The 17,611-nt window shown below is 36.3% G+C and overlaps 1 protein-coding gene across 8 annotated transcripts in view; it reads left to right on the top strand.

Moving 5' to 3' along the window:
* Window positions 1–17,611, top strand: part of HERC1 (HECT and RLD domain containing E3 ubiquitin protein ligase family member 1) — a 191,763-nt gene that overhangs the window by 156,711 nt on the left and 17,441 nt on the right. For 7 of the 8 annotated variants that reach the window (XM_045540891.1, XM_045540861.1, XM_045540869.1 and 4 more), the window contains exons 53-67: window positions 290–417; window positions 1,244–1,444; window positions 2,684–2,814; window positions 3,812–4,011; window positions 4,400–4,505; window positions 5,991–6,137; window positions 6,482–6,583; window positions 7,839–8,012; window positions 9,247–9,540; window positions 10,876–10,941; window positions 11,115–11,240; window positions 12,356–12,494; window positions 14,211–14,392; window positions 15,117–15,272; window positions 16,045–16,167. In XM_045540891.1, the coding sequence (XP_045396847.1) occupies window positions 290–417; window positions 1,244–1,444; window positions 2,684–2,814; window positions 3,812–4,011; window positions 4,400–4,505; window positions 5,991–6,137; window positions 6,482–6,583; window positions 7,839–8,012; window positions 9,247–9,540; window positions 10,876–10,941; window positions 11,115–11,240; window positions 12,356–12,494; window positions 14,211–14,392; window positions 15,117–15,272; window positions 16,045–16,167 (2,275 nt within the window). Of the gene's footprint in view, window positions 1–289; window positions 418–1,243; window positions 1,445–2,683; window positions 2,815–3,811; window positions 4,012–4,399; window positions 4,506–5,990; window positions 6,138–6,481; window positions 6,584–7,838; window positions 8,013–9,246; window positions 9,541–10,875; window positions 10,942–11,114; window positions 11,241–12,355; window positions 12,495–14,210; window positions 14,393–15,116; window positions 15,273–16,044; window positions 16,168–17,611 lie in introns of those variants that run through there. The other variant, XM_045540892.1, reaches the window with a different exon arrangement.

Here is a 17,611-nt window from a genome sequence, read left to right as displayed (position 1 = left end):
TGAGTAATAACCATGAGTAAACCCATACAAAATCTGAATGTCTTTGTTGACAAATTATGTACTGCATTAAGTGAGGAATAGTCTAAGTGTCACTCGTTTATAATTTTGCATTTTTCATAATGATGACAAACATTAGCAATGTGTAATTGTCAAATACTGTTAGCCAAGCTTTGAAACATAAGAGTCAGCTATTATGTACTCCAGTGTATTTGAAACTTTTAAGATTTAGGATTTAGTTTACTTTTGGGTGATGGGGATTAGCATTCCATACATATCTGTTGTATTCTAGGGAAGGGGATGCTGAGGAAAGCCTGGGGTCACCCAGTGATCCAAGTTTCTCACCTGTTTCCTGGAGTATCAGTGGCAAATATCTAGCTGGGGCATTGGAAAAGATGGTGAATATCTGGCAAGTTAATGGTAAGAGTCACGTAAATACTAGTAAACTGCTTGGAGGTACTTTTTAAGCCTTCTCTTAGCCTTCTGAGTCCAAACATTGGCTTCTCTTCACCTCGAAACTTACAGGCTGTTTAACTACTGTGAAAGTCTGTGTAATGTGGTTTTAATTGGAGAGGAAATGCTTATTTCCTGACTTTTCTTTCTAGGAGTTTAAACTAACTTAGTTGTAAACTAAAAATTCTCTTCATGTGCCACCAAGTATTCAGAGTAGGGTTTGCAGAGACATAGCAGTCACTGAATTTTACGCTATGTATTCCTTTGAATTGCTTTTAGTATTCTACTAATTATATTTGTTTCATAGGTACAAGTTCTTGTCATTTTTTATTACACCTCTCTGGAAAGTAAAAATCATTATTGCAATCTTAGGCTTACTAGTATTTTTGTCTGTTTTTACATATTTGAGGAATAGTTGTTCTGTTTCACATTTGAGGAATAGCCATAGTCTGGACTATAGGTAAATTTCTTATGTTAATTTGGTTTTCAGTAATTATTAGGAAAAAACTTAAGTGTTTGACATTTGTACTCTGAATATTTTCCTTTACTCTCTCTTCTAAAAACTACCAATTTTGTCCCATTAATATTTACAGAAAAGCCTATTAATTTGATAATCATATAATATATAAATGAAGGATCCAGCCTTCATAGGCTTATTCATTTCATAATAGTAGGTTGTTATGAACTTGGGGGCTGTTTTGAGTATATATTAGAATTAAGTAGTATTTTTTTGTTCTTTTTTTTTTTTCCTAAGAATTAAGTAAAAACTACTTAACATTTTTGCCCTTCTTAGGAGGAAAAGGATTAGTAGATATTCAGCCTCATTGGGTATCTGCCCTGGCTTGGCCAGAAGAGGGTCCAGCTGCAGCCTGGTCAGGAGAGTCTCCAGAATTATTGTTGGTAGGACGGATGGATGGATCTCTAGGACTAATTGAAGTTGTTGATGTGTCTACCATGCACCGTCGAGAATTGGAGCATTGCTATAGAAAGGACGGTAAATGATTGCACTTGTGTCTAGTTGGGGCTTCCCCTCTGAATAGACTAGTTTTTTGGTACCTGCTTTTAAAATGCTGAGTAAATTTTACTTTTGACTTTGTTTTTTAAGCTTACCAGTTGGTATTTCATTTTAATTAGTTACTGAATTGAAAGATACTTCTCTCCCAACCTCCACCACACATCTCTGCCAAAATGATATTTAATAGTATTATAACGTATTAGTCATTCGTCCTTTGTGTAAATGACTTAACATTTATAGAAGACTCCAGCTCTCCCTTGAAAGTAAGGACTGTCCAAGAGGGTAAAAGATAATAATCATTGGTAGAAATGAAATTGTTAACAGATGAATAAAATAGAGGAAATGAGGGCAGAGGAAAAAGGAGAATTCCTGGTCTAACAAGAGATAGTAGGAAATACGATTTCATTTATTTTCTCACTATGTACCTTTGAATATGTATGCAGCTTACAAAGTAGTTTTTGTTGGTTGTTTGGAGGAATGGTGTAATTCAGAGGTCATAGTGCCTATTTATATGGCATTCTATTAGCAGAATAGATGAGGATTTTTTTAAATTTAGTTTTTAAAAAATAGGTAATATCTTCATAGGGTTCAAAAATTTAAAAGTTTTAAAAGATGTACAGTGAAAACTCTTTCTCCCATCCACTCAGTTCCCACACCTCTCATTCTGCCCTCACAGATAAATACTATTTTTACTTCTTTTGTAGCCTTTCAGTGTTGTATGTATAAATATTTAAAGAAGCAAATAGGAATATAGATTGTTAGAATAGAACATTTTGATGGACTGTATTATAGAAACACACTGAGTAGGAAATATTAAATAAGCAGAAGAAAAGTAATTTTCTTTCTATGACTTGGATTATTTCACTTCTGAGTTTCATGGTAGATTCTGGTCCAGAAGGAAAGATCCTTGTACAGTGACTTAAAATTAGCAAGAGAATTCAATTTTTGTCTCTTTTTTTCAACAACCACCTGAAAAAGAATGAAAGATTATAAATGATGTAGTCTTTGTCACTTATAAATGACACTTTTAAAGTGGATTACATGGGATCCCAGCTGTAAGCCTACATTTTGTCTAAATGAATTTAAAGAGCTGTTTGAAAACTTACTTGCAATGGTTATAGTATCATGTGTTTGTTTAAAGTCTGTCTGTTAAGTCAGACAATGACAAATCTCTCTTATTCATTTTTCCTTTCTTTCTCTTTGTTTTTATCATGTTAGTGTCTGTTACTTGTATTGCTTGGTTCAGTGAAGACAGACCATTTGCAGTGGGATATTTTGATGGAAAATTGATACTGGGAACAAAGGAACCACTAGAGAAAGGAGGCATTGTTCTAATTGATGCACATAAGGTAAAAGCATCTTTATCAGATGATTACTTTTTCTTGCCTTTTTTACTATAGTATTGCTTGATACTAGTTTCTTTAAAAATGTTTTTTACATCAGTCACTTATGATTTAATTTTCATTCTGTTGTTACACAAGGTCTTTGGACCATGTCCATATATGGAAAAGTCTATGTAAAAAGAAAACAGTCAAGCCACAAAAGAAGCAAAACCAAAACAGTGAAATGTGAACACCCTGGGAACACCCCCTATTTAAAGTGCCTCCTACTAATGTCAGAAATTCCACCCATGAAGGATGATCTCTTTACCTTAATAGAGGTTGCCAGTTCAGATGTTTCAGGGCCACTTAGGCAAGTAACATAAATGCATGAAAGGAGGAGTTGGAAGGTATGGAAGAGAGTCAAAGAAAAATCAGAAGAGCATAGTGATCACAACCATATAAACATAAAACATGTCCCAGATTCTCATAGTGTTTGCTATTTTGGTCTGTAGGGTGCTTTTTTTTTTTTTAAGTTTCTTTTTCATACTGTAATGATTACCAGTCAATAAAAATAACTCTCAATAAATGCAAATGCTAGCCAAATATGATGGTACGTACCTGTAATCCAAGCTACTCAGGAGTCTGAGGCAGGAGAATCACTTGAGCCCAGGAATTTGAGACTAGCCCTAGGCAAGGCAACATAGCAAGACTCTCCAAAAAAAAAAAAAAGAAAAGCAGATGCTAATGAGAGATAACATATATTCCTTTTGAGTCAGAATTTCATCATTCATTCATTCAACTAACATTTATTGAGCTTTGACTACAGCAAATATATACAATGGTAGACTATATTAAAGAGTGAGTTGGTCTAGTGATTGGGAATGATATGGTGGTATCTCTGATGTACATAAAATATTGATTTCAAAACAATTGAGTTATGGAAGTATTTATAAATTATTGATTTTAAAGTATTTATTTGTGAGGGAAGCATTATTCTGATTTTTTTTCCTCCTATTATTTTAAGGATACTCTTGTTAGTATGAAGTGGGACCCAACAGGTCATATTCTTATGACATGTGCCAAAGAAGAAAATGTGAAACTCTGGGGGCCTGTTTCAGGATGCTGGCGCTGTCTACAGTCACTCTGCCATCCATCTATTGTAAATGGCATTGCTTGGTGCAGCCTTCCAGGGAAAGGATCCAAGTTGCAGTTATTGATGGCTACGTACGTTGTGAATTTGTGTGTGTGTGTCTTAATTTTTATATTGATATAGATTATTATTTGCATCAATGTAACTTCTCAGTAGTCTTAAACAGTTCATTGCCAGTCATTATTCTTATAATATGTAGTACCGTAAGATTACCTCAGAGAAATAAAGAACAGTTAGTTGTCTAGTGTGAAACTTGGTATGTAGTCTCGTTATCTAGATGTGATGTTGTTAGATTATTGGCCCCAGTTGTATTTCTTGTAAAAGATTATAGCATATCTACTACAAATAAATTTTGAAAATAATATTGTGGTAGTTCTGTCAGGCCTTAAGTGACTGCTATTTTAATATATTTTTACATCTGCATATTAATGTGTTTTGGTTTTATGTGTTAATTTTTTTAAGTGGCTGTCAGAGTGGCTTAGTGTGTGTTTGGCGCATTCCACAAGATACCACACAGACCAGTGTGACTAGTTCAGAAGGATGGTGGGACCAGGAATCAAATTGCCAGGTAATGTTCTGATGTTTTTGAAGATCTCATCTGAAACCATAGGTAGAATATGTCATCAAAGTAATTCTCCCTTAATTATTATACTGAGATACTCATTATCATATCACAAAGGGCAAGATCCAGTAGGGAAATGTAAATGTCATAGTTGTACTTTGTGTGGTCTCTGAATTAGCTTAGTTTTTTTTATAAGTTAGAGACACCATAATTGCTTACTAAGGTGAGATATTCAATACAGATTAAGTGGTGATCATAATGGTAGTGGATATAATTGACGCTACAGATAGACCGGTCCTAAGTTAAGTCATTGGTGTAGTGAAATAGGAACACCATGGGAGCACTGCCATTGAGAATATCTCCTACTTCTGCCAAAATTTGCCCAGGAAGAATGATTCCTTTATCTTAAAGAGAAATTACAAATTTAGATACTTACAGACCCTTCTAGGCAACTAACAAAAATTCTTGAATCTGGGAGTTAGAATGTATGGAAAGGGTAAAGAACAAAACTGGAAAAAACCAAGAAGCACATGTGCTTCATACAAAGGGCAACAGCTGCTGCAGAGCTGATTATCAAGCTCCAGAATTGAGAGCCTATTGTTGCCAGATTGTCTAATTTTTTTATAGAAGCCAAAAATCTAGTGTTTTAAGTAAAATCTCCCAATATTAAACGTTGGCACCTGAACTTAAAATTTCTTAAAACACTGAGTGGCTAATCAAATCACATCTCTGACCTACCAGTTTGCAAACTCTGTTGCTCTCCCTTTTGTTCATGATACCCTTGGAAGAAATATACTTTACATCATCCTTGGGTGAATGAGTACATCTGATTTTAAGGTGTCATAACTAAAAGGAGGAAGAAGCTTAAGGGCAGGGAGAAAGGGATGAAGAGGGAGGGAAGGAGTAGCCAGCTCACTAATGGGAGAATATCACAGAGTATCACAAAAGTGAAGCTGGGAGCACTACAAATAAATCTGGTTCGCTCTTTGTGCTAGAGAGCCCCCCTGTGGACAGGCCTGGCCTATCCCACGTCTAAAGCCTGCCTAGCAAATGCGTAGATTAGACAAGTGATAGAACCATCAGCCGACAAAAAGACTATTCATATAGTCAACATGTGCAATTTACAAATGTTAGGGGATAAAAATGAAAATTACTTAATACATAAAGCCAAAATTTAAAAATTAAAACACTGGTTAAAAAGTAGAAGTCAGAATTTTCCTGTATCTAAGGGATAATTGGAACTTTGAAGTGTAGTCATTTCTGCTAGTTTGAAGAGTAGAACACGGGTTTAGAAATGTATCAAAAAAGAAGAAACTCACCTTTAGGAAAGGAGAGCCAGATTGATATTTTATCGTTTATTCTGACAGGCTAATTAGAAGAGAAGTTGTCTTCCTTCCCCTCTCCCCCAATTTTCTACTGAAATATAAAATTTCCAAGAATGAATTATAAATTGTTTTAATTTTAATATATGTTAAAAATAATGAATTGCAGGATGCATATAGGAAATCAACAGGAGCCAAGTGTGTTTATCAACTGCGGGGACATATCACTCCTGTTCGGACTGTTGCCTTTAGTTCTGATGGGTTGGCCCTGGTGTCTGGTGGGCTAGGTGGACTCATGAACATTTGGTCTTTAAGGGTAAGAGCACAGATTTTATTTTTATGTTAAGGAATATTTTTACATTAATTTAGATACATATGATAAAAAATTAACCATCCTAGAAATATTTCATGTAATCATATCTTGAATACTGAAGAAGCTCCTTTCAGAATCTTCTGCCCTTTAATTTTTCTTACTGATGATAAGTATTTTTAAAGTCACCTAGGCCTAGAAAATTGGGTAGTAGGTACACACTTGGACATTGCTGAATTTAGCTAAAGTGTAGATTTTAGAATACGTTTTTGTGATTATGCAGTATAAATTTAAATGTCAGTGATGCCTAAGATTAAGTAATGATCATTGATAAATATATCTTATTTTAGGATGGCTCTGTCTTGCAAACTGTTGTGATAGGTTCTGGAGCTATTCAGACCACAGTGTGGATTCCAGAAGTTGGGGTAGCTGCTTGCTCAAATAGATCAAAGGTAATTTTGTAGTTATATCGAATCATAAATTATAAGCCTATGAAGAACTTTAGAAATCATAGAAAACACCTTACTTTATGGAGGAGAAACCTGATATCCAGAGTATTATTACTTGTCTAAGATAGTGTGCAACTATTTAGTGGCAGAAGGAGAACTAGAACCCAGGTCCCCTGATTTATAGTCTGTACTTGTTTCTTTTTTTTACTGTACCCCTACCTTGGTGAAAGTGCTTAATTATTGAACAATTTCATTTCCATTGGAAGTTGTAAAATGGATTTTGAGTTTCTGACATGATTTTTGACATAGCACTAAACTATCTCAAAGGAATTTTCCCTGAAAAGAACTATTGCAAAGACATTTAACTTAAGTATGCACAATTTATCTTGGCTTTCAAATTTAATATGCTAGGCTGGACATTGTGCTCATGCCTGTAATTCTAGCACTTTGGATTATTTTTGTCTCTACGAAAAATAAAAATTAGCCAGGTGTGGTGGCATGTGCCTGTAGTTCCACAGCTATTTGGGAAGCTAAGGCAGGAGGATTGCTCGAGCCCAGGAGTTCAAAGCTGCAGTGAGTTATAATCACACCACTGCATTCAAGCCCAGGTGACAAAATGAGACCCTGTCTCTTAAAAAAAATAAAGTCTGGTGAAAATACTAACTTCCCTGCTCTGAACTAATTCTTAGATATGACATTATCTCCTACAGTATTATTTTTCATACCCTTAAAGATTAGAGCCAATGTACTGCTTTGATTTATATTTTATGTGGTTAAATGATGTTAAAATAAGCTATAACCCTGCATGAGCAGTCCTACTTTAAGTAAGATACAGAATCAGACTCTGGGAAAAAGTGGCTTGTGTGGAATAAACCATAGAACCAGAGTTAAAGCTGTGCTGCCTCTTTTGCAGCTATGTCCCTCTAGTGTCCCTGGGGTCATACTAGACTTTTGAAATATACTAGATACCTTGTCCTGTTAAAAGTCCTATGAAATAGCTATTGTTTTAAAAAGAACCAGCTAATCCAAGGATTTTCACAAGTTTTGTGATTCTTATTCATTTGTTTTTTACTTAGACAAAATTTAGGATGTTTTAAAGTTCCGTAAGCATTAAAAGTATAGCCCTTTTGCATATAAAATGTTCAAAAGGCAAAAAGTATTTAATGTGATTACTAGAAGGAATTTCCAAATTGAATGGTGATAGCATTATCTTTTATTTAAACAAATTTATCATGTGGCATAATTTATTTTCAACCAGGATGTTTTGGTCGTGAATTGTACAGCAGAATGGGCTGCTGCCAATCATGTTTTAGCAACCTGTAGGACAGCACTGAAACAACAGGGTGTTCTGGGATTGAACATGGCTCCCTGCATGAGAGCATTTCTGGAGCGGTTGCCCATGATGCTTCAGGAGCAGTATGCCTATGAAAAGGTAATCTTCACACTTACTCCTGGAGATCTACAGATGCTTGGTGCTTTGGAATTTGAATTGCAGCTTTGAATTTATCCCTTAAGAGCATGAAGTCTGAGGAAAATTAGTGGTGCTATTTGGGCAGAATCAAATGAAGATGTCATGCCTGAGACAATTGTTGAATAATCTTAAACCTATTCTTACTTCATTTCCACCACAATAAAAATTTTAAAAACCCCATAATTTTATCATTCTTTTTCAGATTATTCACTCCAAAACTTCTTAAAATACCTGTGCCTCTGAGTATCATCTTCCCCTTTCTGACCCATATATCTATTTTTTATTGTGTTTTTGCCATCCCAAAGTTGGGGAGTATAGATGGATATGGGTACCAGAGTGAACATCTTCTTCACTTACTAGGTCAATATTTCTGGAAAGTTTAGTGGAAGAACTACATTGAACTGAGTAGGGTGTGTTTAAATACTAGAATGAGAAATTGTAGAATTTGGACTTGTTCTCCAGGCAGTGATCCTAAAAGCCTATCTTCCAGCCCTCAGTAGTCACAGTGTGCTGCCCTTAGGCAGAGCTCTTTGGGATTTTTTTCCTTCTTCTTCTTTTTTCTTTGCCAAACTACATTAATATAATCAACTTACCACACGCAGTTACTTTCACTAATGTATTTGCCAGGTATTCTTTTCTGAATCACTTAGTGTCTCACAGAGTTGCTTTACCGCCACTAAGGAATGACATGGAAGAAGGAAGGATTTTCCTTGGGTGGCTATCAGGGTTCCCTTGGAAAGGAGGAAATGTGAGAGGGAGCAGATCTCCATGGTTTAGTAGTTATCTGCTTTTTTTTCAATCAAGAAAAACTATAATTGAAAATATACTAAATGCAACGTGATATCTTGGATTGGATCCTGGAGCAGAAAGGAGGTATTAGGGAGGAAACTGAGGCATACCAAATAAAGTTCTGTGGTTTAGTTAGTATTGTACTGAGGTTAGTTTCTTAGTTTTCATAAATGTGCCAGTATTATGTAAGATGTCAACATTAGAGAAAGTTAGGTGAAGGGGGTATGTAAGCATTCTATATACTATCTCTGTAACGCTCTATAAATCTAAAATTATTTCAAAGCAAAAAGCTTTTAAAACACAGTAAACTTAAAAAAATATGATTACAGGCTTTTAGAATGCAGTAGGTTAATTTAGAATATTTGACGGAGACTCTTCAACATAACATTCTTGTATTTTCTTTTAGCCTCATGTAGTTTGTGGTGACCAGCTTGTTCACAGCCCCTATATGCAATGTCTGGCCTCCCTTGCTGTGGGACTTCATCTGGATCAGCTATTATGTAACCCTCCAGTGCCACCACACCACCAGAACTGTCTCCCTGACCCTGCGTCCTGGAATCCAAATGAGTGGGCCTGGTTAGAATGTTTCTCAACTACCATAAAAGCTGCTGAAGCCCTGACCAATGGAGCACAGTTTCCAGAATCTTTTACTGTTCCAGATCTAGAGCCTGTTCCAGAAGATGAACTTGTATTCCTAATGGTAAACGTAATATGAGATGCTTTTATTTACAGCTGACATTGTATCATGGGTGTTTGGCATATAGCAGACCTTTAATATGCATTTGCTAGCTTGAGTGGCTAAAAGCATACCCTTAGATAAATGGAGAATATTTTTCCTTCAGATAGTCACTTTTAATCTGATGGCAGGCCTCTATGGTGACAGGGATTGATAATATGAGAACTGTGGAGCTCTTGTAAACAAACCTGCCCATTCTCAATGACAGTCACATATTTTCCTATTTTCTTTTGTCAGTAGGTACCTTGTTAGTGTCTTATTTGTATATATTTTAGCATCTTTTCCTTGTCATCTTGTGAGATTTATGCCACATTGAGATTCTAATGTATTTGGCACTTCAATCATGTCTATAATCAGCAGCAAGTAAGAATATGGAAGAGCATTCCAATTGTGATTTCTTTCTGATTATATTTGAGTGTTTAGTTGTAGAAACTGTGATGTAGATAAAATACCTTTGTAGATAGTACAGGCTAGCACTTGATCTGACAATCCCTTTTTATACTTAAAATTTACTTATACAAATATATAAATATAAATACAATATAGAACAGACAAATCAATTGAGGTAAATTATCTAAATGTAGTCATGCGTTGCTTAATGATGGGGATATGTTCTGAGAAATGTGTTGTTAGGCAATTTTGACATTGTGCAAACATCATAGAAGCATACTTTCACAAACCTAGATGTTATAGCCTACCACACACCTAAACGATATGACACATTACTTTATTGAATAGTCAGTTGTCACACAATGGTAAATATTTGTATCTCTAAACATAGAACAGGCACATTAAAAATATGGTTTTATAATCTTATGGAATCACTGTCATACATGCAGTCTGTTGACTGAAACATTGTTATTCGGCACATGATTATATAGAATATTTTAATCAGGAAATGTCCTTCTGAGCCCATTTGGCCCAGCTCTCCCATTTCGTAGATGAGGAAACTGAAGCCTAGAAAGATGAAGTGATTTCCCCACAGTCACATGACACAGGAGTTTATGGAGGCCGTGGCTCTTGCATGTGACCTTGTACCTGTGGGTGTTTAGAAAACTAATGGTTAACTTTGAATCACGAATGCTGTAGTGATAGTAAAAGTGTTTATAATAAAAAGAAATATTGACGATGTATAAAATCAAGTTTCTATATAATTATAAAACTGCTCTCAAATAATTTCTCATAATATTACCATGTTCTTTTTTGGAAAGAAAACTTAGTTGTTAGAAGACTTTGTTGTTAAGAACAGATAAATCCTGACTAAGCAGGATTGATCCTAATGTGCCCCTTGTCTTGTAGGATAACAGTAAATGGATTAATGGCATGGATGAACAAATTATGTCTTGGGCAACTTCAAGACCTGAGGTCAGTAAAGATGAAGATAATTATTAATATATGGTGGCTCTCAGTAAATGTTTTGATTCTAAATGCTTGTGTGTTTGTGCCCTGGTGTAGAGATTGACACACGTTTGGTACGCAATGTGTGCTTGTTTAAATGAATGGATAAATCTAATTTTATGATGATTGTGGTTTTCTAGGACTGGCACTTGGGAGGCAAATGTGATGTCTATTTGTGGGGTGCTGGCAGGCATGGACAGCTGGCAGAAGCTGGAAGAAATGTAATGGTACCTGCAGCAGCTCCTTCATTCTCACAGGCCCAACAGGTAACTAACAGGGTAAAAAATGGAGAAGAAACTTGGGAACTAGGCCGGGTGTGGTGGCTCACACCTGTAATCCTACCACTCTGGGAGGCCGAGGCAGGTGGATTGTTTGAGCTCAGGAGTTTGAGACCAGCCAGAGCAAGAGTGAGACCCCATCTCTACTAAAGATAGAAAGAAATTAGCTAGACAACTAAAAATATATGGAAAAAATTAGCCAAGCATGGTGGCACATGCCTTTACCCCAGCTACTTGGGAGGCTGAGGCAGGAAGATCGCTTGAGCCCAGGAGTTTGAGGTTGCTGTGAGCTAGGCTGATGCCAAGGCACTCTAGCCTGGGCAACAGAGTGAGACTCTGTCTCAAAAAAAAGAAACTTGGGAACTATTAGTTCCAGGTCCTTTGCTGTCAGTAACTTATTATGGAGTGAAGCTTGTCCATTTCATAATCTATTGTGAGAAATCATTAATGAAAGTTATGATGTAGAGCTTCCAAATAAAAACTTGCCAAGATTTTTATCAGACTTAAGTTTTGTTAACAAGTTTCTGAATTTCTCTTGCTTCCAAATGTAATGAGTTAACATCATGATGCATTAGGTCTGCCTGGTATGTATTTATAGAAGTTTAGATACTCCTAATTAGTGATTCTTTCTTTGGGGCTGTAAACGTCTTAGGATCTTTAGCCAGATTTCATTGAAACCACTCCCCTCTTCTGATAATCACGGGTACTATATATTTTCAAAGCCTTCTTCTGCTTTCTCTCTTGTTCTTCTCTATCTCAAGTAGTCCCAGAATGCACAACTCTGTCTTGTATATGTTCCCTCCAGTTTCTGTTTCTTTCTGGCCCAGCCTTTAATATTTCCCCATTACCCTTTCTTCTTTCTTTTATCTATTTTGTTTTTCTAAACTATTTTAAAAAGGTGAGTCTCCTGCATCTCTTGGTTAAATAAGCAGTTTTATAGTAATTAAGGGCTTAATGGATCCCATAGTTATATCAACCCTTTTTCTTTATTTAAAGAACAAAAGAATTGATAAAAGTATCCTAATGTATGTGGAATCATTTCAAATGTTTGCATATTGAAGCTATATAATAAAAAAGTATTAAATGGTGTGTTTTTATACTAGGTCATATGTGGTCAGAACTGTACATTTGTCATCCAAGCCAATGGCACAGTGTTGGCTTGTGGGGAAGGAAGTTATGGCAGATTAGGACAAGGAAATTCAGATGACCTTCATGTGCTGACAGTTATATCAGCCTTACAAGGTAAAATTCTCCTTAATTAAAAGCTGGTCAAAACCTACAACCTAACTGTAGGTTTGCTAATAGTGGAATTTTTCTCAAACTTTTGCTAGATAAGATCATACTGGGTTTTCCCTTTTATTTAAATTCTTACTTAAGCATGTCTGTGGCCTTATTTTATATGTTTTAAGCTATATTATTTTGCAAGTTATTTATCATAGCAATGTTAGAATTCAATGATATGTAAATAAATATTTTTGAGACCCACCGAAGATTATAAACAAATTCTTTAAAATGGCAAAACTGTATTGAGGCAAAATATTAATAGCAGTAGCAATCATGCATATGTTTCAGTAAAATTAAAAGTCAGTTTATCTGGAATCTGCAAATGTGCTAAAGACTTTAAAGGGCATCTCTGTCAGAGTTCTGTGTGACCTGGAGAAAGAATACCTCGGAGAAACCACTGTAGGAGCCCCTGGCTTGTTCCTTACCTATACTCTTAGTGACTCTGAAGACTACAAAGAGAACATGGAATAAAAGAAGACAAGAAACCATGAGTTCAGAATAAATTCCTGAGAAGCAAGCTCTAAGTTCTTTTCCTTGATATTTAGGTGTGAAGAGCACAGCAATGAGGGTGGAAACCTGGGCAGGGTTCTTAGCAGTTCTGCTACTCCCTAGCTCTGAGACATTGCACAAACTACTAGACCTCTTTTTGACTCAGTTTCCCCAATTGTAAAAATGAGGATTTTAGGGCTGGGCATAGTGGCTTGCACCTATAGTGCCAGCTAGTCAGGAGGCTGAGGTGGGAGGATCACTTGAGCCCACGAGTTCAAGATCAGCCTAGGCAATGTAGCAAGACCTCTTCTCTAAAAAATAAAAATTTAAAAAAATTACCCTGGTATGGTGGTGGGTGCCTATAGTCCCAGCTTCCTGGGAGGCTGGAGAATCACTTGAGTCCAGGAGTTCAAGGTTGCAGTGATCTATGATCATGCCACTGCACTCCAGCCCAGGCAACAGAGCAATGCCTTATCTCTAAAAATTAAAATTCAAAAAGCAGAATAAAACAGTGAGGATGTTATAGTACTTTATCCATGCTTATTTCTGGGTAGTACTCCAGTGGGTGAATATAACACAGTTTATTCTTTTGTTGATAAACATTTGTATAGGTTCCAGTTTGAGTCTATTATTAATAGTCGTGCTGTGTACTTTCTTGTATTAACATGTGCTTTTGGTGAACTATATGCTGTATTTTTCATCTAATTTTTCCCTTAATATGTCATAAATATCTTTTCTCTACATTTTTTTATGTATACAAAATACTGCATTGTTTGTACTGTAACCTATTCTACTTTTGGATTTTTAGTTTATTTATGATATCTTTCTATAATAAACAACATTGTGATAAAAAAAAAAGGATGTTAGTATCCACTTCATAGGTTCTGTGTGAAAATAGAAAATGAGATAATCCATGTAAAGCATTTATAGGAATGGCCCAGAACATAGTCAAATGGCTATAAGTGTTGCTATCATCCTCTTCCTTGTCATCTTCATTATTTATGTGACTGCTCCCATATTTTCTAGGTTATGGCTACAAATTTGATTTAAAATTAAATAAATTATTCTTATTTCCATAGTACCATTTTGGCATTTTTTGATTTTGAGGGTATTCAGCAGCAGCTGCAAGTAAAGAGGAGAGTTTTAACATCCAGTGACTCCTGTTGGGTTTCTGCTGTGTTCCAGGCTTTGTGGTGACCCAGCTGGTGACTTCCTGTGGTTCTGATGGGCACTCAATGGCCCTGACTGAAAGTGGTGAGGTCTTTAGCTGGGGAGACGGTGACTATGGTAAACTTGGCCACGGGAACAGCGACAGGCAGCGACGGCCCAGGCAGATCGAGGCCTTACAAGGAGAAGAAGTGGTGCAGGTCAGGCAGGATGTGAATAAGTTTGCCTTTGAATGTAAATATACTAGTTGTTGAATAGGGTTCTTAAATTTAGGTAACAGGAAAGATAGTAAAAATATATTACACAATGATTATAAGAAATCCACTGATTTTGGATGTTCAGATTCATTGTTGAGCTTACCATAAGTTTGAATAGGCTTTGGTGTTAGAATGGACTTTTTTTTCCTGAGCCAGCTGGTTGGCCCAAGCTAGGGTGCCGCAGGCCCTCAGAAGAAACACTGTGGGGTTCAGCTCCTGCCGCACAGTTCTTGATACACAGATAAATGGAAAATGCTGCTTTTAACTTATCATTTTTGTTATAAAAGCTAAGTTCATATGCATTTTCTGGAAAAGCATTTAGTGATCTAAAATAATACTGTAAAATTGCATAACATCTTATAGTTTACAAATACTTTCCCCATTCATTATATCATTTAGTCTAGGTCGTCTGTACACAGCTGAAGAGTAGCAACAGTAATTCCAAGGTATGCTGTTTAGCTTGGTCTTCCTGAGACTGTTGAGATAGGTCATACTTGGGGAGCAGGAGAGCCACGTGGGCAGATGGAATATACTGGTCTTGAAGATCCTGAGTTGTCAATGAAGTTTATGTAAAAAAACTTTATTGCTACATTCATAACCAAAAATGACTGATTGATCTTTTTCTTAGTATCCCCTCTTAATTTTTTTCTCCTTGGTTCTGTTTTAGATGTCTTGTGGCTTCAAGCACTCAGCAGTGGTAACTTCAGATGGCAAGCTATTTACCTTTGGGAATGGTGACTATGGTCGTCTGGGTCTTGGAAACACCTCTAACAAAAAGCTACCAGAAAGAGTGACTGCACTGGAGGGATATCAGATTGGACAGGCATGGAATAAGTCAATAAGATCTTCCTGCTAATCATCGTTTCTCATTTCTTCTATGTGCAGTTTGATACTCTTTTTTCAAGAAGACCAGTATTGCCAGTTATACTTAACCTCATGTACATTTTGATTGGTCTATTTAATAATGTTTCACTTTTTCCCCAATGTGAAATTCACATTTTATGTCAACTTGTTTGATTATACAACAAACAAACAAAACCGTTATTTCAGAATGTGAATATTTTTAAAAGCCCCTTTATAAAGTACTAATACCACTTGCTATAAAACCTTTAAACAGATATTTGTGGCTCCTCTCTGTCTGGTAGCCTTGAATTGGATGGCTGAATTACAGCATCATTGGTAGCTACTGCCTTAAGCAGTAATTATCCCTGTCCTGTATACATTGAGAGTGTCTCTTAAAAAGGAGATAAGATATTTTTGTCTTTTTCCACATCAGTCCTTAGATACTCTCTAGTGTGAATGAGTATTTTTGAGTTATATGTACTACCCCTCCCATCTTTTATACTCTCTTATTCTGAGTTAGCTACAGATATTTGAAAGATTTCACCTTGAGGGAAAAAGTTCTTTTTAAACAGTAGGAATTATTTCTTGTTGACACATTTTGGTCAGAAATTGTAGTATACTCTGAAGCCAATAAAAATCTTTAGAAACATAGCCAAGTTTTTCACTGAAGTAGAGAAAAAGGATCCCAGAAACAGAGGTATGTGTTTTAGGTCTTGTGGTTTGTCTTACCGAACACCCTGTTACTTCCTCAGGTGGCCTGTGGGTTAAACCACACATTGGCAGTGTCAACAGATGGCTCCATGGTGTGGGCTTTTGGAGACGGAGACTATGGAAAACTAGGCTTAGGAAATTCCACTGCAAAATCTTCACCTCAGGTCAGTATTGCCTTTAAATCTAGGTTTTCAGACAACAAATAGTTTTCATCTATGTCAGTACTTATTTTTAGTTGGAAATAATTTACCTTTAACATTTTTGGTAATTCATAATGAAGTTTAGAAGCTTCTGTTGCTCATTCTTGAATGCCCAGCATCCTAGGTCTTGATTTTAAATAAGCCATTAATATCTAAACTGGATATAAAATTTCTGCAAGGATAAGCTTCTGTCTCCATAAATGGGCTGAACACTGTGAGGCTACCTCCAATGCAGCAGAGAAGAAATAGAAACATATCTCTAGGTTGTCTTATGGGGGGAACCATGAGCGATCCTTTGTAATCCTCTGCTTGCAACTGCCATTTCAGCTTATTACTGGCACTGAATTATACAGGTATGCATCTGCTTTTAAAAAACAATGTAAAGGAAATACGAGGGCATAAATAAATTGAAATGTCTGATTTCAAATCAAAAGTGTAGTTTATTATATCTCAAACAAGAAGCAATACAATTAATCAAGGTATGTGCCTAAACTAGTGACACAGTTTTGCCATCTTAACGGTAGCTTGTTTATGCCAGCAGCGAAGAAGCCTGGAGAGTGAGTGGGTGAGGAAAGCATGAAAGACATTTTCCATGCTTGTTGAGAATTGAATATTTTTCCTTGCAAGAAGTGGTCCAAAGCCTTGGAAGAAGTGGTAGTCAGTTGTTGCAAGGTCTGGTGAAAATAGTGAATGACAGAGAGTTTCCAAGTCAGCTGCTGTAGTTTGAGCAGCATTGTTTGTGTGACACGTGATTGAGCATTGTCTCGCAAGGGGATTAGCCTGTCTCTGTTGACCAATCTCAGCTGCTTAACTGCAAGCATCCTCATCATTTCATTCAATTGGTTGCAGTAGACATCTGCTGTAATGGATTGACCTGGTGTCATGAAGCTGTAGTGGATAATACCAGGGCTGGACCACCAAACAGGCACCATTAACTTCTTTTTTGACGAATATTCAGTTTTGGGCTGTGTTTCGATGCTTCATCTTTATCCAACCATTGTGCCAAAAGCTTACGATTGTCAAAAAGAATCCATTTTTCATCACATGTGACGATACGGTTTAGGAATACTTAGCCTTTATGTTGTGACAGCAAAGAAAGGCAAGGTTCGAGATGATTTCTCTTCTGACGCTCATTGAATTTATGCAGAACCTATCCAGCTTCTTTACCTTGCCGATTTGTTTCAAATGGTCCAATATTGTTGGAATAGTAATGTCAAACCTTGCTGCTAATTCACAAGTTGGTTGAGATGGATTTGCTTCCACTACAGCTTTCAGTTCATCATTATCCACCTTGGTCTCAGGTCACCCACGTGGCTCATTTTCAAGATTAAAATCACCAGAATGGAACTTCTCAAACCATCGACATACTGTGCATTCATTAGCCACATTCTTCCCAAACGCTTTGTTG

This window comes from Lemur catta, chromosome 1, assembly GCF_020740605.2.
Source record: "Lemur catta isolate mLemCat1 chromosome 1, mLemCat1.pri, whole genome shotgun sequence".
Classification (NCBI taxonomy): Eukaryota; Metazoa; Chordata; class Mammalia; order Primates; family Lemuridae; genus Lemur; species Lemur catta.
The sequence above is the reverse complement of the archived record's forward strand: the minus strand, read 5'-3'. Positions and strand labels throughout refer to the sequence as shown.